Source organism: Mytilus californianus, unplaced genomic scaffold, assembly GCF_021869535.1.
Source record: "Mytilus californianus isolate M0D057914Y unplaced genomic scaffold, xbMytCali1.0.p SCAF_5, whole genome shotgun sequence".
In the NCBI taxonomy this organism is placed as follows: domain Eukaryota; kingdom Metazoa; phylum Mollusca; class Bivalvia; order Mytilida; family Mytilidae; genus Mytilus; species Mytilus californianus.
Window position 1 is genome coordinate 32,811,158 of NW_026262701.1, and position 20,926 is coordinate 32,832,083.

General features: G+C 31.8%; 1 protein-coding gene and 1 long non-coding RNA gene across 2 annotated transcripts in view; both read left to right on the forward strand.

The window, feature by feature from the left end:
- The window catches only part of LOC127700701 (signal recognition particle receptor subunit alpha-like), a 33,763-nt gene extending 16,242 nt beyond the window's left edge, over window positions 1-17,521 (forward strand). The window contains exons 6-14 of the mRNA XM_052204296.1: window positions 227-407; window positions 1,767-1,870; window positions 3,234-3,352; window positions 3,697-3,783; window positions 5,158-5,330; window positions 14,309-14,519; window positions 15,913-15,998; window positions 16,282-16,458; window positions 17,109-17,521. Of these exons, the coding sequence (XP_052060256.1) occupies window positions 227-407; window positions 1,767-1,870; window positions 3,234-3,352; window positions 3,697-3,783; window positions 5,158-5,330; window positions 14,309-14,519; window positions 15,913-15,998; window positions 16,282-16,458; window positions 17,109-17,234 (1,264 nt within the window). The 3' untranslated portion in view covers window positions 17,235-17,521. The remainder of the gene's footprint in view (window positions 1-226; window positions 408-1,766; window positions 1,871-3,233; window positions 3,353-3,696; window positions 3,784-5,157; window positions 5,331-14,308; window positions 14,520-15,912; window positions 15,999-16,281; window positions 16,459-17,108) is intronic.
- LOC127700703 (uncharacterized) lies at window positions 6,556-14,159 on the forward strand. Its single transcript, XR_007981693.1, has 3 exons — window positions 6,556-6,570; window positions 8,674-9,071; window positions 12,932-14,159. It is a non-coding gene; the product is annotated as an uncharacterized LOC127700703 (long non-coding RNA).
- Window positions 17,522-20,926: the final 3,405 nt, after the last annotated feature.

Sequence of the window (20,926 nt, forward strand, 5' to 3'; positions counted from 1 at the left end):
TTATAAAATTTGGTTTAACTACAAATGTACAAAGGAAGATAACTCCAATCAAAATTTATAATTTGCCCAACTAAATACACATTCAATGTTTTATTTTAAATTCACCTTTTCTGATGAAAGGAAATCTTTACCCTTCAGTGCTCACAATCAATATGATTTTTAATTTGTGAACACTAATATTTCAGAATGTATGTAATTTAAATTTGTTATAATCTTTCCCCTTCAGAGCCAGTGCCAGTCCAAAAGCAGAAACTCCCAAGAAGAAGGGAAAACAAGCTACTAAATGGGAAATGGGAGGAACTAATAAAGATGCAGTGGCTCTTGATTATAGTTCTCTGAATGGATCAGGGGATGCCACTATTAATGGAAGTATGGAAGAGAAACATGGAACACCGTCTGCTGAAGAAGTAAGAGTCTTAACAATTTATAGGCATGGAATAGGAGGAACGCATGTATACATTACAAACCTATGAATATTTATTTTTTATGGCCCTGCTACAAAGTGGTTGGGCCATATAGTTTTACCATTATCTGTCATTCTGCAACGAACAGTTATACAGACTTTTTTTCAAACGCCTTCACATATTAAGGGATTTTTAGTATGTGAGTCTACTATGATGAGTCACAGATCGAGTTTACATATGGTTCCACTACTGATTTTTGCCAAAATTACAGGCTTTGGCCTGAAATTTTTTTTGAAAATAACAGTTATACAGACTTTTTTTCTAAACTCCTTAACGTATTGAGCTGATTTGTGGAATGAGAGTCTACTATGATGAGTTACAGATCAAGTTTACGTTTGGTGTCACTCTGCTGATTTTTGCCGAAATTATGGGCTTTGGACTCTGAAAATATCTTAGACATTTATGCCCCTGCCATCAGTCTGTCCGTACGTACGTCCAAAAGTTGGTTTCCGTTCTCTAACTTTAGTTTGCCTCTATCAAATGTTATGAAACTTATACACAATGCTCATTACCACAAACACAGATCAAGTATGAATTTTGGTGGCGTCACTTTAACCGTTCTAGAGTTATGCCCCTTTACAAATGGAAAAATTGCTGAATTTTACGTTTCTATTCTCTAACTTAAGTTAGCCTCAACTAAATGTTATAAAACTTATACACAATGCTTATAACCACAAAACACAGATCAAGTTTAAATTTTGAAGGTGTCACTTTTACTGTTCTAGAGTTGTGCCTCTTTACAAACGGAAAAATTGCTGAATTTTTTCGTTTCCATTCTCTAACTTAAGTTTGCCTGAACCAAATGTTATGAAACTTATACACAATACTTATTACCACAAAACACAGATCAAGTACAAATTTGGTTAGTGTCACTATTTATAGATATTTGATTTTGTGGTTTGTCAATGTCTGCATACAAGCCAATGGAAAATTTGTAATTAGTTGAACATTTAAATTTGTGATTCATGTGTACTTATGAAACCCACGAAAATGAGAACCCTGATTTAATGAGGCCAAAAATAGCTCGTATAATCCCTTGTCCTTTCTTTTCATAAATTATTCAAGCAGATGAAGATCTGGCTTTTAATAAGGATAAAAGCCTAGGATTTTTCTTTGAAAACTTTCTGAAGATTTCAGAAAATGTTGTCAAGATCCATAAAATTTCAATCTTTTAGAACAGAAATTCTATGCACTATTGTTCAAACTGTTATACTCAGCTCTTATCTTTATGAAAATAAGTCCTATATGGCTCTTTTAATGCTTTTGGAAGATAAACAAAATAATTTCATGTTGTTTTTTAAGCAACAATGGGTAGGACAGATGAAAGGAGGTTTGAGAGATTTAGATGAAGAAGAAAGTGAAGATGAAGAAGAAGAAGAGAAAGGAGTACAGGAGACGGTCAAGAGGTAAAAAATCTAAGGGAAAACATTTCAAACTATAGGCAAACAGAAAGTGGCTGCACAGCAGATGTAAAAATTGATTACATGCTACAACTCAACCTTATCAAGATGCAAATCAAATATTAAACATTCCCTTTCATAGAGGCCAAGATTGGTGAAAGTATTCTACTCAAGGTCTTTTTGACGGAGTGAGTGGAGCCGTAAGTAGACCTTCTTCCGCCATTGGCAACCCAGGTAACAACAGACAAAGGTGGTTCATCTAACAAATAAGGAAGCCTTAATTTTGTACACATTCGAATGAATTAGTGGTAAACAAGATTTATTGAACATTTTATATACTGTGAATTCAGAAATTATTGGGAGGTTTTTATTAATGAGAATAATGCGACTACTTGAGTATCGCAATAATAAGAAATCACATTCTGATATTAAATACATATATCTGTATGTAGCTTTTCCTGAAATTGCAATAACTAAACTTACATTTTTTTAGCTCACCTGGCCCAAAGGGCCAAGTGAGCTTTTCTCATCACTTGTCGTCCGTCGTCGTTAACTTTTACAAGAGTCTTCTCCTCTGAAACTACTTGGCCAAATTAAACCAAACTTGGCCTCAATCATCATTGGGGTATCTAGTTTAAAAAATGTGTCCGGTGACCCGGCCAACCAACCAAGATGGCCGCCATGGCTAAAAATAGAACATAGGGGTAAAATGTAGATTTTGGCTTATATCTCTAAAACCAAAGCATTTAGAGCAAATCTGACATGGGGTAAAATTGTTTATCAGGTCAAGATCTATCTGCCCTGAAATTTTCAGATGAATCTGACAACCTGTTGTTGGGTTGCTGCCCCTGAATTGGTAATTTTAAGGAAATTTTGCCGTTTTTGGTTATTATCTTGAATATTATTATAGATAGAGATAAACTGTAAACAGCAATAATGTTCAGCAAAGTAAGATCTACAAAATGGTCAGTTGACCCCTTAAGGAGTTATTGCCCTTTATAGTCAATTTTTAACCATTTTTCGTAAATTTTTGTAATCTTTTACAAATGTTTTTACAAAATATTTTCCACTGTAACTTCTGGGCCAAGTTCATTATAGATAGAGATAATTGTAAGCAGCAAGAATGTTCAGTAAAGTAAGATCTACAAACACATCACCATCACCAAAACACAATTTTGTCATGAATCCATCTGTGTCCTTTGTTTAATATGCACATAGACCAAGGTGAGCGACACAGGCTCTTTAGAGCCTCTAGTTTTAATCTTCAGAAATCGCAATAATAAATGCACACAATAATTTATGAATTTACAGTATTGAAAAATAACAAACTCATTTGAGTTCAATTCACATCTCCATTTTATTTTTTAAGTGGCAAATCTAAGAAAGGAAGTGGAATGTTCAGTATGTTTAAGAACCTTGTTGGATCAAAGACATTGACCAAAGAAGATTTACAACCTGCTTTAGAAAAGATGAAAGAGCACATCATTGGTAAATATGTGATTTAGTACTTGTGAAACATATCCTTAATCATTTTGAATTATGAATATAAATTGTAAATAATTACTGTTAAAGTTGATATTTCAGATTGCCATTTTACATAATATTTAGCAATATCTACATAGTACAAAAAAGGTACACTGGGAAACAAAAACTGCTTAAATGTAGTATAAATATAAAATGATAAACCACTCTATAATACTTCTTAACATTGAATTTTATGTTAAGTTTCATTCCTTATTGATAAACATAATGAAGTTGCTATGAAACGTAAAATATGCAGTAGTATATTATTAATCAGAAAATACATTTCTTATGTTTATTTTTTTTTTCAGGAAAAAATGTTGCTGCAGATATTTCTGCTAAATTGTGTGATTCTGTGGCTGCTAAGTTGGAAGGAAAAGTTTTGGGAACCTTTTCAAGTAAGATTTGCATAAATATGGTTTAAACAATAATGTAAATATGTTAAGAACCATATACATTTTCCCCCTTAATAATATGAAGGCTTGGCTCTTTTCCTAAGAAGAGAAGTTAATTCCCATTATTAGTGTTCCCTGTGTCTATATTACCTACTCAGCTATTAGTCAAAGAAGGAAAAGATATTGTTCGATCATGAAAACTGCTCAAATCAAAGCCAGTGAATATAAAATCAGATTTTCATCAGCGCTCAATTATCAAAAAGGTTCATATTGTGACCTATACTTCTAATTGTGACTTACTGCTGATACTTAAAGTATGCAGAAAATCTGATTATCTGTTTAACTTATGTTATGTGTTGACTTTCAATTATAAATAGTTTACTGCCAAAAAGAAGATACTAATAAATTGTACATTTAATTGATTAAGTAAACGGGGAATATAAAGTATTCTCAAGACAAATTGAAAGGATCCTTATGTTAGCATTTAATCAAGAAGGGATCTTGTTGAAGGATGTAGTCAGGTGAAATTAAAAAGATCTGGAATTCAAAATTGATACTTAAAATCAGAAGAGCATTAGTTAAGGAACAAAATAAGCTCAAAATATTGATAGGTTATGGAACTACTTTCTGAGATATTTGATTATAAAAAAAATGCGGAAAAGGCTGACTCAGATTTTTACGTTATATTTAGCATTGGCATAATATGGGTCTTAGATTTGTTAGAAAAGAAATCTAGAATCTTCTTAACTTTTGGTAATGACCTTTTATGAGCTATTGAAGTCTTCTATGAAAAGAAAAGTGGGTGATATGGTGCAAAATATTTTACCCTGTATGTTAGCAATAAACCCAAGGAGTATGAACATCTGACAAAAATTTCTAAACCTGACATAACTACATCCTTAAGTCACCACTAGGGGAGCCTTTTAATCTAACTATATGGTATGAGAACTCTAGTTCCATGATGGGGACTTTCAAGCTAATGATACTGATTCAATGCCTGAAACAATTTTTTTTTTAAATTAAGGTACTTTGTGAGCAAATTTCTTGAAGACAAGTAAATAACACATAATGAGATTATCAAAATTCTCCATGGCTAAGATAGTCTGAGATCCATATCAAAATATAGAACGGCAATAAAAGCACATTTCCTTTGATATATATTATTTCCCAGTTATTTTGATTCATGTAAATCCTCTTCTCATCATATTTGAAATATCAACAGCTGACAAAATGATTTTGGATAAAGGTGCAGATATATGTAAAGATATATTTGGTTTAATATCTGTTATTCAGGTCCAAGATCGATTAGAATTGATATATCAGTTGTAGACTATTGTATAGAATAATAATATTTCTGGTAATTTCTTTATATTTTAGCAACTGCAAATACAGTTAAACAGACTTTACAGGACTCCTGTGTTCATATCTTGGAACCAAAGAGACGTATTGACATCCTTAGAGACGCTATGGAATGTAAACAAAAAGGACGTCCATATGTTGTTACATTTTGTGGAGTAAATGGTGTGGGGAAATCGACAAACTTGGCTAAGGTTATCTACATGTTGTTTTTATACGACCGCAAAAAAATTTTTGTGGTCGTATATTGGTATGTCGTCGTCTGGCGTCGTCCGGCGTCGTCCGAAGACACATTGGTTTTCGCACTCTAACTTTAGTTTAAGTGAATGGATCTCTATGAAATTTTACCACAAGGTTCAATACCACAAAAGGAAGGTTGGGATTGATTTTGGGGGTTATGGTACCAACAGTAATGGAATTAGGGGCCAAAAAGGGGCCAAAAATAAGCATTTTTGTAACTTCCAGACATAACTTGTGTGTTAGTGTATGGATCTCTCTGACATTGTACCACAAGGTTCCATATCACAGAGGGAAGGCTGTAATTGATTTTGGGGGTAATTGCCTCAAAATTTTTGGGAATTAGGGGCCAAAAAGGGGGCAAAAAACAAGCATTTTTCTAGTTTCATGACAATAACTTGTGTGTAAGTGTTTGGATATTTCTGAAATTGTACTACAAGGTTCCATATCACAAAGGGAAAGCTGGAATTGAGTTTTGGGGTAATTGCCCGAAACGTTTAGGAATTGGGGGCCAAAAAAGGGCCAAAAATAAGCATTTTTTCTAGTTTCCAGACAATAACTTGTGTTCAAGTGTATGGATCTCTCTGAAATTGTACTGCAATGTACCATACCACAAAGGGAAGGCTGGGATTGAGTTTTGGGGTGATGAATCATAAGGGGGTTCAAAAAATTGGGGGGGGGGATTTTTTTTTTTCTTTTTTTCCTTTTTTTTTTCTTTAAAAATTTTCCATTTTAAGTTGGTTATTTCTGATTTATATTTAAAAGCAAATAATAATGATATGGTAGGAGATACACACCAAACAGGATGTGTAAATTATTATATAATAAGTATTGTGCAATAGCAAGAAATTTTCAATTGCACAGTATTGCACAATAGCAAGAAATCTTCAATTGCACAGTATTGCGCAATAGCAAGAAATCTTCAATTGCACAGTATTGCGCAATAGCAAGAAATATCCAATAGCACAATATTGCGCAAGAGCAAGAAATTGTAACTTGTACAGTATTGCGCAATAGCAAGAAATATTCAATTGCACAGTATTTTGCAAAAGAAGATACTTCGTATAAATTGCTTATTTCTTGATCAATTTCAATGGGGTTTTATTCTAAAATTCTTAGGGTTCTTAATATGCTGAATCTAACCGTGTATTAAGTTTTTGGATTTTGGGCCCCATTTTTAAATTGGTCCACATTGAGGTCCAAAGGGTCCAAAATTTAACTTTGTTTGATTTCATCAAAAATTGAATTATTTGGGTTCTTTGATATGCCGAATCTAACCATGTATTTAGATTCTTAATTTTTTGTTCTGTTTTCAAATTGGTCTACATTAAGGTCCAAAGGGTCCAAAATTAAACTTAGTTTGATTTTAACAAAAATTGAATTTTTAGGGTTCTTTGATATGCTGAATCTAAACATGTATTTAGATTTTTGATTATGGGCCCAGTTTTCAAGTTGGTCCAAATCGGGGTCCAAAATTAAACTTTGTTTGATTTCAACAAAAATTGAATATATGGGGTTCTTTGATATGCTGAATCTAACCATGTATTTAGATTTTTGATTTTTGGGCCCCGTTATCAACTTTGTCCACATTGAGGTCAAAAGGGTCCAAAATTAAACTTTGTTTGATTTCATCAAAAATTGAATTCTTGGGGTTCTTTGATATGCTGAATCTAACCATGTATTTAGATTTTGGATATTGGACCATAATAGGTGAATGTCCAATTTAAAATTTTTAAGTTCTTAGACCACATTCATTCTGTGTCAGAAACCTATGCTGTGTCAAATATTTAATCACAATCCAAATTCAGAGCTGTATCAAGCTTGAATGTTGTGTCCATACTTGCCCCAACTGTTCAGGGTTCGACCTCTGCGGTCGTATCAAGCTGCGCCCTGCGGAGCATTTTATTGTTTTAAGCTCCCAGCTTCTATATTTGTAATATTAACATGGAAATTTCACATTTGAATTATTTTTGACTATTTTGTGATCACATGACATGTGCCAAATTTTACCCAGCACAAATAATTTGTAGAAAGCAAACAATATTTATGTATAAGACAATTATATCAATAGATAAAGGAATTTAACTCTTCATTGTAATTGCCAAAATAATAAACCTCACAAATATCAATGTTTACAATATACAGTCATTATGTTTGGTTCTGTCGCCATATTTTTATACGACCGCAAAAAAATTTTGTGGTCGTATATTGGTATGACGTTGGCGTTGTCGTCGTTGGCGTCGTCATCGTCCGGCGTCGTCGTCCGAAGACACATTGGTTTTCGCACTCTAACTTTAGTTTAAGTGAATGGATCTTTTTGAAATTTGACCATAAGGTTAAATACCACAAAAGGAAGGTTGGGATTGATTTTGGGGGTTATGGCACCAACAGTTAAGGAATTAGGGGCCAAAATTAAGCATTTTCTAGTTTCCAGACAATAACTGTGGAACGGTGTATGGATCTCTCTGAAATTATACTACAAGTTTCCATACCACAAAGGGATGGTTAGGATTTGCTTTGGGGGTTATGGCTCAAACCGTTTAGGAATTAGGGGCAAAAAAGGGGGAAAAACAAGGTTGTCCTGGTTAATGGACAAATACTTTAGTACAAAACATAATTTAAAGCAGTGTAAGGGAGATAAATCAAATACATCATTGAAATTATCTCCCTTACACTGCTTTTAAATTATGTATAAAGTAATGGTTAATGAACAATAAAGATAATTTAAAACAGTGTAAGGGAGGTAATCCAAATACAACGTTTTGGTTACTTCCCTTACACTGCTTTTAAATTATGTTTAAAGAAATGCATATTTATAAAGGAAGACCAGTAAAAATATCTGCAAATGTTGCATCTTTTTTTTTTACAAAAAAATCAATATGAAAGATTTGACACTATATTTTTAATTCTATTATAAAATAGATTAAGTTAGCACTATGGTAAATTTAAATGGGTAATTATGGTTGCCAACTCCATTGGAAATTTGAATTGAGATTATGACCATATCTTGAGGGAAAGAATTTTTTGGGGGAAAAAAGGGGGGGGGGATAAAAAGAAATTGTGGGGGGTCAATTTTTTCTCATTTCAGATTTCAGAAATTAAAAAGAATTATTCTTCAAATATTATTTTTTTTTCAAATTTCAAATATTGAAAAATTTCAAGAAGTAATCTTTAATTGCACAGTATGGCGCATTAGATTTGTAAAATCTTTGATCACATTTATTTATTTGTTATGCCGAATCTAACAGTGTATTTAGATTTTTAATTTTGGGTCCAGTTTTGAAATTGGTCTACATTAAGGTCCAAAGGGTCCAACATTAAACTTTGTTTGATTTTAGCAAAAATTGAATATATGAGGTTCTTTGATATGCTGAATCTAAACATGTATTTAGATTTTTGATTTTTGGCCCAGTTTTCAAGTTGGTCCAAATTGGGGTCCAAAATTAAACTTTGTTTGATTTCAACAAAAATTGAATATATGGGGTTCTTTGATATGCTGAATCTAACCATGTATTTAGATTTTTTATTTGTGGACCCTGTTATCAAATTGGTTCATATTGAGGTCAAAAGGGTCCAAAATTAAACTTTGTTTGATTTCATCAAAAATTGAATTATTGGGGTTCTTTGATATTCCAAATCTAACCGTGTATTTAGATTTTTAATTTTGGGTCCTGTTTTTTAAATTGGTCTACATTAAGGTCCAAAGGGTCCAAAATTAAACTTAGTTTGATTTTAACAAAAATTGAATTCTTGGGGTTCTTTGATATGCTGAATCTAAACATGTGTTTAGATTTTTGATTATGGGCCCAGTTTTCAAGTTTGTCAAAGTTGGGGTCCAAAATTAAACTTTGTTTGATTTCAACAAAAATTGAATATATGGGGTTCTTTGATATGCTGAATCTAAACATGTATTTAGATTTTTGATTATGGGCCCAGTTTTCAAGTTGGTCCAAATTGGGGTCCAAAATTAAACTTTGTTTGATTTCAACAAAAATTGAATATATGAGGTTCTTTGATATGCTGAATCTAACCATGTATTTAGATTTTTTATTTGTAGGACCCGCTATCAAATTGGTTCATATTGAGGTCAAAAGGGTCCAAAATTAAACTTTGTTTGATTTCATAAAAAATTGAATTATTGGGGTTCTTTGATATGCCAAATCTAACCGTGTTTTTAGATTTTTAATTTGGGTCCCGTTTTTTAAATTGGTCTTCATTGAGGTCCAAATGGTCCAAAATTAAACTTAGTTTGATTTTAACAAAAATTGAATTCTTGGGGTTCTTTGATATGCTGAATCTAAACATGTGTTTAGATTTTTGATTATGGGCCCAGTTTTCAAGTTGGTCCAAGTTGGGGTCCAAAATTAAACTTTTTTTTATTTCAACAAAAATTGAATATATGGGGTTCTTTGATATGCTGAATCTAACCATGAATTTAGATTTTTTATTTGTGGGCCCCGCTATCAAATTGGTTCATATTGAGGTCAAAAGGGTCCAAAATTAAACTTTGTTTGATTTCATCAAAAATTGAATTATTGGGGTTCTTTGATATTCCAAATCTAACCGTGTATTTAGATTTTTAATTTTAAGTCCCGTTTTTTAAATTGGTCTACATTAAGGTCCAAAGGGTCCAAAATTAAACTTAGTTTGATTTTAGCAAAAATTGAATTCTTGGGGTTCTTTGATATGCTGAATCTAAACATGTGTTTAGATTTTTGATTATGGGCCCAGTTTTCAAGTTTGTCCAAGTTGGGGTCCAAAATTAAACTTTGTTTGATTTTAACAAAAATTGAATATATGGGGTTCTTTGATATGCTGAATCGAACCATGTATTTTGATTTTGGACATTGGACCATAATAGGTAAATTAAAAAAATTCAAGTTCTTAGACCACATTCTTTCTGTGTCAGAAACCTATGCTGTGTCAAATATTTAATAACAATCCAAATTCAGAGCTGTATCAAGCGTGAATGTTGTGTCCATACTTGCCCCAACTGTTCAGGGTTCGACCTCTGCGGTCGTATCAAGCTGCGCCCCAGCGAAGCATTTTATTAGTTTTTATAGGCCTGTTTACGGGACGTATTATGGTATACCGTTGTCTGTCTGTCTGTCCGTCCGTCGGTCGTCAACATGTCGGACATTGACTCAAAAACGCTTTAATCAATTTGCATAAAACTTTGGTGAATTGTTTATATCTATTGATGTGAGCTCCCTTTCGTTTTTTATAAATTTAGATTTTACGTTTCCGATTATGGGGTTTTATTCATTAAAAAAAGGTGGATTTTCCAGTTTTTCGGACAATAACTCGAAGAATGCTTTCACCAATTTGCAAGAAATTGTGGTGAATTGTTTATATCATTGACATGAGCTACCTTTAGATTTTTACATATTTTAGATTTTTATTCATAAAAAAAGGGGGATTTTCCAGTTTTCGGACAAAAAATCAAAAATGCTTTCAGCAGTTCTTCTGAAACTTTGGTGAATTGTTTATATCTATTGATGTAAGCTCCGTTTATAATTTTATAAATTTTTCATTTATCATTTCTGAGTTATGGGGTATTATTCATTAAAAAAGGGGTGATTTTCCAGTTTTCGGACAATAACTCAAAAATGCTGTCACCAATTCTCATGAAAGTTTGGTGAATTGTTTATATCTATTGATGTAAGCTCCCTTTACAATTTCATAAATTTCTTATATGACATTGAGAATTAATTGAACTTGATTTGTTTATAGTCTGACAACAGATTACTAAGTATTGCGCAACAGCACAGTGTATTGCACAACAGCAAGAAATCTTTAATTGAATATAAATTCAATTCATAAAACCAATTTCAAGTTCTTCGACTACGTTTATTCAAAAACCTATAATATGTCATATATTTAATTACAATCCAAATTCAGACCTGTATCAAGCTTGAATATTGTGTCCATTTTGCCCAAACTATTCAGGGTTGGACCTCTGCGGGTGTATCCAGCTGCGCTCAGCGAAACGGTTTATCACAATTTTTCAGTGAATTTTTAAGTAGAAATATGAGTAGTTTGAATTACCACCCATTTACGGCATACAGATTTTTATACGACCGCAAAAAAATTTTGTGGTCGTATATTGGTATGACGTTGGCGTCGTCGTCGTCCGGCGTCGTCCAAAGACACATTGGTTTTCGCACTCTAACTTTAGTTTAAGTGAATGGATCATTTTGAAATTTGACCATAAGGTTAAATACCACAAAAGGAAGGTTGGGATTGATTTTGGGGGTTATGGTACCAACAGTTAAGGAATTAGGGGCCAAAAAGGGGCCAAAAATAAGCATTTTCTAGTTTCCAGACAATAACTGTGGAACGGTGTATGGATCTCTCTGAAATTATACTACAAGTTTCCATACCACAAAGGGATGGTTAGGATTTGCTTTGGGGGGATATGGCTCAAACCGTTTAGGAATTAGGGGCAAAAAAGGGGGAAAAACAAGGTTGTCCTGGTTAATGGACAAATACTTTAATACAAAACATAATTTAAAGCAGTGTAAGGGAGATAAATCAAATACATCATTGAAATTATCTCCCTTACACTGCTTTTAAATTATGTATAAAGTAATGGTTAATGAACAATAAAGATAATTTAAAACAGTGTAAGGGAGGTAATCCAAATACAACGTTTTGGTTACTTCCCTTACACTGCTTTTAAATTATGTTTAAAGAAATGCATATTTATAAAGGAAGACCAGTAAAAATATCTGCAAATGTTGCATCTTTTTTTTTTACAAAAAAATCCATATGAAAGATTTGACACTATATTTTTAATTCTATTATAAAATAGATTAAGTTAGCACTATGGTAAATTTAAATGGGTAATTATGGTTGCCAACTCCATTGGAAATTTGAATTGAGATTATGACCATATCTTGAGGGAAAGAATTTTTTTGGGAAAAAAAGGGGGGGGGGGGGATAAAAAGAAATTGTGGGGGGTCAATTTTTTCTCATTTCAGATTTCAGAAATTAAAAAGAATTATTCTTCAAATATTATTTTTTTTTCAAATTTCAAATATTGAAAAATTTCAAGAAGTTATCTTTAATTACACAGTATGGCACATTAGATTTGTAAAATCTTTGATCACATTTATTTATTTGTTATGCCGAATCTAACAGTGTATTTAGATTTTTAATTTTGGGTCCAGTTTTCAAATTGGTCTATTGATTTTAGCAAAAATTGAATATATGAGGTTCTTTGATATGCTGAATCTAAACATGTATTTAGATTTTTGATTTTTGGCCCAGTTTTCAAGTTGGTCCAAATTGGGGTCCAAAATTAAACTTTGTTTGATTTCAACAAAAATTGAATATATGGGGTTCTTTGATATGCTGAATCTAACCATGTATTTAGATTTTTTATTTGTAGACCCCGTTATCAAATTGGTTCATATTGAGGTCAAAAGGGTCCAAAATTAAACTTTGTGTGATTTCATCTAAAATTGAATTATTGGGGTTCTTTGATATTCCAAATCTAACAGTGTATTTAGATTTTTTATTTTGGGTCCTGTTTTTTAAATTGGTCAACATTAAGATCCAAAGGGTCCAAAATTAAACTTAGTTTGATTTTAACAAAAATTGAATTCTTGGGGTTCTTTGATATGCTGAATCTAAACATGTGTTTAGATTTTTGATTATGGGCCCAGTTTTCAAGTTGGTCCAAGATAGGGTCCAGTATTTAAACTTTGTTTGATTTCAACAAAAATTGAATATATGAGGTTCTTTGATATGCTGAATCTAAACATGTATTTAGATTTTTGATTATGGGCCCAGTTTTCAAGTTGGTCCAAATTGGGGTCCAAAATTAACTTTGTTTGATTTCAACAAAAATTGAATATATGCGGTTCTTTGATATGCTGAATCTAACCATGTATTTAGATTTTTTATTTGTGGGCCCCGCTATCAAATTGGTTCATATTGAGGTCAAAAGGGTCCAAAATTAAACTGTGTTTGATTTCATCAAAAATTGAATTATTGGGGTTCTTTGATATGCCAAATCTTACCGTGTTTTTAGATTTTTAATTTGGGTCCCGTTTTTTAAATTGGTCTTCATTGAGGTCCAAAGGGTCCAAAATTAAACTTAGTTTGATTTTAGCAAAAATTGAATTCTTGGGGTTCTTTGATATGCTGAATCTAAACATGTGTTTAGATTTTTGATTATGGGCCCAGTTTTCAAGTTTGTCCAAGTTGGGGTCCAAAATTAAACTTTGTTTGATTTCAACAAAAATTGAATATATGGGGTTCTTTGATATGCTGAATCTAACCATGAATTTAGATTTTTTATTTGTGGGCCCGCTATCAAATTGGTTCATATTGAGGTCAAAAGGGTCCAAAATTAAACTTTGTTTGATTTCATCAAAAATTGAATTATTGGGGTTCTTTGATATTCCAAATCTAACCGTGTATTTAGATTTTTAATTTTAAGTCCCGTTTTTTAAATTGGTCTACATTAAGGTCCAAAGGGTCCAAAATTAAACTTAGTTTGATTTTAGCAAAAATTGAATTCTTGGGGTTCTTTGATATGCTGAATCTAAACATGTGTTCAGATTTTTGATTATGGGCCCAGTTTTCAAGTTTGTCCAAGTTGGGGTCCAAAATTAAACTTTGTTTGATTTTAACAAAAATTGAATATATGCGGTTCTTTGATATGCTGAATCTAACCATGTATTTTGATTTTGGACATTGGACCATAATAGGTAAATTAAAAAAATTCAAGTTCTTAGACTCCATTCTTTCTGTGTCAGAAACCTATGCTGTGTCAAATATTTAATAACAATCCAAATTCAGAGCTGTATCAAGCTTGAATGTTGTGTCCATACTTGCCCCAACTGTTCAGGGTTCAACCTCTGCGGTCGTATCAAGCTGCGCCCCAGCGAAGCATTTTATTAATACATATGTTACTTACTTTCAGATCTGTTTCTGGTTAATAGAGAATGGATTTAGAGTTCTGATAGCTGCATGTGATACCTTCAGAGCTGGTGCTGTAGAACAGCTACGAACACACACCAGGAAACTGAATGCCCTTCATCCCCCAGACAAAAATGGACAACACATGGTACAGTTGTATGAGAAGGGCTATGGCAAGGATGCAGCAGGAATTGCCATGGAAGCTATCAATTTTGGTGAGAGTTTTATACTTATTGCAATCTTTTACATGGAATGCAAGGTTCTATTTTTGTAGAAAAAAAAGTATAATTTCATTCTGTACATAACATTAAAATACATGCAGATCACTGATTAAAATGAGTGGTTCTGTTTCCATTCATTGAAAAAATAACAAGTCTTGAAAAAGTGCGAAGAGGCACGTGTTTAGATTTGAAAGATGAAAGCAGCAATTGATGTAATGGAATGCCTTACTGTATATTCAGAAATTAATGCATGCATTTCTTATAACGAATCACCAGGGTTCCCCTGGTGCATTTTTCTTTTTCACCACCTCTTTTGCCAAAACAATGTATTTTTCACCACTTTCAATTTTTTTTTCACCAAATAACATTAAAAAAAATTGGTTTAAAATGTTCCCTCTTTCTAACAAAAAAAATTGATTTGCTGCATTGTTTTCTATTATAATTCTACATATCTATTTTTAATCTACATTGTAATAAATAAACACTCATAATAACAAACAGATTTCCTTTCCAGTCCACCGTGAAAAGAAAAAGTCAAGATGAAAAACCAGAGACTTATGATAAATGTATTATATGTCTTTTGTAAAACTATGCTTAAAACATGTGTGTCACTAAAACCATTGTTAAGTACCCACTTCAAAACATTATTTCTAACAAAGTTAAAGGATAAAATATAAGGCAAAGATTTTTATTCCTTTTGAATATATTTCTTCATCACAACAGTTTTCTTTTCGGGACCATTGTTAAAAGAAAAAGATGAGACGTAAAAATATGCCTTAAACACGTGTGTCGCTAAACAATTGTGAACTAGACACTTCAAAACAATTATTTCTATCAAAGTTGTAAATAAATCCTTTAGGCCACATGTGATGCCATTTAACCACACCATTTCATTTAACAAAACAATCAACACCTTTATTAATTAGTCCATTGTTGCCGATAGCTACATATGTATAAAATGCAGTCAGCTGATTATTGATTTTCTAATGAGTTCAAGGATAATTCCCAGTATTTTCTGATCAGGGAAAAGTCTGAGAAACCTGAAAAAGTAAGCAAGATGGACAAAGTTGAACCGTTATATTTCTTTCGCCAAATTCTTTTGCCAATAATAAATTTTATTCGCCACAATTTTAATTTTTTTCACAAAATGCGAAAATGGCAACTGTCAGCGTAAACCCTGCGAATCACTGATTACTGATAGAAATGTGACATCTTATTAATGCAGTTGCAAAATTTTGTGAAGGAAAATTACTATTGAAATCATAATTGCAACTTTTGACTGAGAACTTGATACTGTGAATTTTTTGCATTAATTAAAACATCGCAATAATTTCTGAATTTACAGCATTTTACAAAATTTTGAAGTATGTGTTATTTATCATTCCAGCTCGAGACTGCCATATTGATGTGGTGCTTGTAGATACTGCAGGTAGAATGCAGGACAATGAGCCATTGATGAGGGCTCTTTCTAAGGTAGTTAAAAAGTTTTTAAAGTGATATGCAGGGATGATCAAAGACATTGAAAGATAACTGGTGGAGACATCAAAAAATATTTAAGGATTGAATTGAATTAATTTTGCTTAAAATTTAATTAATATTTTAAGAATATTTTAAGAATCATATCTTTTTTGATTCTTTCAATATTTTGTTAAGAATAACAGCAGTGATGTTCTATTTATAGTATATCTCAAAGGTTCTATCTGTTAAAACTGTTGCTGTCTTCAGTTTCAAATATATTGCCCATTTTTATTTTCAGCTCATCAAAGTAAATCAGCCGGATCTGGTTTTGTTTGTTGGTGAAGCCCTGGTTGGAAATGAGGCTGTTGATCAGCTTACCAAGTTTAACCAGGCCCTTGCTGACCATTCTAATATGACAAATCCCAGACTTATTGATGGGATAGTTCTTACTAAGTTTGATACTATTGACGATAAAGTAAGTGGAATTTTATTATATATAAAAGTGTCATGTCTATTTTTAAAATACTTTGCAGTAAAGTAGGAGACTTTCAGAATAGGCTGAATCATTTGTTGAACCATTACAATTTTACAATTTTGTTTAATTAGTTTAAAATTGCAACTGATCATTGAATAGTTGATGTTAATTGCTTATTACTGTTTTCAAGTAAATATGAAATTTTCCTTTCACATATTTAGTGTGAATTTAGGTCTGGTGTACTTGAAGGTTATTCCAGAAATGTATACAGTGCAAAGCAATTTTAATTATACATATTTGGGGCTGTTTTCTAACTAATAAATTTAAGATTTTCTGGTTTTTGTTTAAATTTGTGTTTATTAGGTATCAATTTCAATGATCTCACGACTTGCTAGAATCATACACCTGATTGCAAGTGTTTGATTACAACTATAACGATTCCACACATGGCAGGTGTGCTTAACTCCAATCTTAATTGACTAGGATTGTCAGTTTTACTACCGAATGCTGGTGGTTCTCTCAGGGCACTCTGGCTTCCTCCACCAATAAAACTGACTGCCACGAAATAGCACAACAGTGCTGAAAATGATGTTAAACACAAATCAATCAATCAATTGTAACTTTTTTTCATTGACTTTTGTCTTTTTCAGGTTGGTGCTGCAATATCTATGACATATACTACAGGACAACCAATTGTATTTGTTGGTACAGGACAAACATACACAGATCTCCGTAATCTTAATGTCAAAGCAGTTGTCAATGCTCTTCTCAAGTAATGACTTACAAGAACTTCTTATGTCAGTGATTTAAGAACTGTTTCATGTGTTAAAAGATCTACTAATTACAATTCTGATGCTGAATTTTAACCTTTGTACTGTATCCATTTCAGAAATTATTGATATTCTGTAATAACGATATTCTCTTTTAACACTTACATCCAAATACATAGAAATGTGAAACTGTTGGTCATTCTTTTTTCAATGTCATGGAGATTTATAACAAAAGTTTTAATTTTCTATGGTAAAAGACATATCCTCTGATTCAACTGTAACAGTTACTCTCAGAGTAAATAGAAAAAAGAACATCAGTGATACTGAAAATTTCAGTTATTAAGTTTACAATGCTTTAAATGAAATACTGAAATTTAATTACATAAGGAATGATCTTTTCAATACTAGAATGTGTATCAAAGGAGATAGTGTGTATCAACACGATATTGGATATATTATTGTTATGTCTCAGTCCTCATCATTTCTTGTATGGTATGTTTAATTTGATCTGTTCTTTTGTCTTGTTACAATTTTTCTGATATTTTCACCATCATCATCATCTATTTCACTAATTCATTCACCATTTTAAATCAATCATTAAATTTAAGTTCGGTATCATAAGTAGGTCTTGTGCATTGGATATGGAAGTGAATGACTGAAGGCATTTTCATTGGACTTTTTTTTGTCATTCAGATTAATTTGCTTCAAGTGCTTTTTGAATTTTCTTCATTATTTTGACACAAAACTTCATTCATTATTTAATACTCCATTGAGCTTAAAATGCTATGGTGTTTTTGATAGTTGCAATTTTTTCAATTAATATTCATGCACATAATTGCTCATTGTGAATACAATAGAAAGAGGTCTGATATTACCCATAATGTAGTTTGAGAATATTTTTTTAATTTAATAAGTTTGAAAAAATCTTGTGGTTAAGCAATATTTCAGTTCTAATTTTCATACCTTTACAAAAATTAAATCATCATTTATTTAGCAAGTTTACCAAAGTTATTACTTTCCTAGAATTAAAACTTTCTTATTTCAACACTTTTGTCAAAGAAACTACATTCTTTCATTGTTTCTTTTAATAGAGTCATGTGACTTCATATTTTATATTTGTATACGAGTCATGTGATGTAATATTTTAAACTTCCTTACCTCTGTTGTTAACATATTTTTACCTGTTGATAATGTGTACTGTAAATTCAGAAATTATTGCGATGTTTTTATTATTGCGAAAAATGCGACAGGGTTAAAATCGCAATAATTTAAACTCGCATTTTGAAATTTTTTATATGAATTAAACAGGATTTTTCTCAATATCGCAAAAATTAAAATCGCATTTTAGTCTAAAATGACAAAATCGCAATAATAAATGCACGCATTAATTTCTGAATTTACAGTATATTTTATTTATTATTATTTTGTGTTGTGATTTGCATACAAATGTTCTTGTTTTCCTGATGTTTCAACAGACAGAGAAAGACAATTATCTGAAAATATTTATTTAGAATATGAATAAAAGAAAAATTTTCAAAGGGCAATTACTCAATTAAGTAATTTATTTGTTATTGTATTCTGTACTATAAGATATGGATTGGGTTCACCTTTGTTAACTTTTTACATGAAATAAATGAAAAATATCAATGATCTGTTTTAAAAAAAGTTTATTATATACCTAGAAACCTTTCAAATATCACAAGTTCAAGAAGGATACAACACCATGACTAATAGAAAAGACAAAAAACAAGTGTATAAAAAATCCTAAAGATGGACCAACAAAATCTCAACATTAAACTAGAGTTGTACTCAGATACTCCAGACACATAACTTTGTAGAATTTTTTCATTAAAGCAAAGGAAATGATAGGTTAAGGTGAATATTCAACTCACTATATAGTTTGAATAATGTTTGCCTTTGTGACTGAATAGCAAAATGTTAAGATTTCAGACAACACAATATGGTTGAGAACAAATTTGTTTCCCAAATAACCCTACACATTCTTAGAAAAATTGGCCTAAATGGTCTGATTAGTTAATCTGTCTGTCTGCACTGAAGTTTTAATCCTTTTTGTCTCGTCTGCTACGAAATTCGCAGAATGTGAGACAGGTATTATAATCCAGTGGGGGTGTCGACGCCAAACACTATTTGTATACTTTATATTTCAAAAGCTAGAAGACCTGGATGCTTCATACCTTGTATGCAGATACATTATTACTAGGTTTCTGTCTGTCATATGTCCATTGTCGTTGACCTCATTTTCATGGTTCAGTGACTGCTTGAAAAAAAAATGGTGTTTTTTTTTTTGGAAAGTGAAATACTCTCTTATTATGAGTAAAAGGATAACTATATTTGGTATATAGGTTCCTTGCAAGGTCTGCATGTTTGTCAGGTAGGTTTCATCTGACCTCAACCTCATTTTATGGATCAGTGATCAAAGTATAAGTTATGTTGCCAAGTCTGTATTTTAGATACTATAAAAAGCAGGTAAACTATATTTGGTGTATGGAATTATTGTATGGTGTACATATCCGACTCGCAGGCTTCATCAGACCTTGATCTAAATTTCATGGTTCATTGAACAATATTTAGTTTTTCAGGTTTGGTCTATTTCTCGGATACTATAAGCAATAAGTCCACTATATTTGTTGTATGGAATGATTGTAAGGTGTACATCTCCGACTGTCAGGTTTCATCTGACCTTGACCTCATTTTCATGGTTCATGGAACAATGTTTTGTTATTGTGGTTGGTCTATTTCTCAGATACTATAAAAACAGGTCAAATATATTTGGTGTATGAAATAAATGTAAGGTTTACATGGCTGTCTGGCAGGTTTCATCTTACCTTCTCATTTTAATGGTTCATTGGTCAATGATAGGTTTTGTGATGATGCCAGTTTATCAGATAATATAAACAATAGTGTTGTGAAGTGATTCGTTACGCCAAAATTAGAATTAAAACACAAACCCAACTGAATGATCTATCCTTTAATATTCCATTTGCATTATTTTACATCATTTAATAACTGTTAACATCTAAACAAAAATATAAATGTTCTTGGTTATATATAAATATATATCTCCGTTAACTCCGTTGCACGATTTTATAATGATTAAATAACAAAAGAAAAAATACAATTGAAGGAGTCATTTAACAATTAACGGAGACACATTATATTATATTCAAGCGGAGTTACAGGTAAATAAAGAGGAGTCAAAGTTTTGTTACAAATAGGTCAACAATAATTGGTGTCGGGAATGATTGTAAGATGTACACGTCTGTCTGGCAGGGTTGATATTACCTTGACATCATTTTCAGGGTTCATTGGTATGAAATGTTAAGACTTTGTGGTTTGATCTGTTTCTCTGGTACTATATGGTACAAGACCACTATACTTGGTGTATGGAATGATTGTTAGGTGTACATGTCTGTCTGACATGGTTCATCTGACCATGACTTCATTTTAATGGATCTTTGATAATGTTAAGTTTATGTGATAGTTGTAGTAAAACCTTCATATTACAGACTTTCAACAGGAATCCAATCATTTAAGTAAAATAGGCGAGACATTTCAGCGTGTACACTCTTTTTTAGGATTGCTAGTTTTCCTGTCAAAGGTTGTTGGTTCACTCAATGTACTCCAGTTCCTTAACGATGATACGAGACTCAAACTTTCATTTATTTGTTCATTCTCAA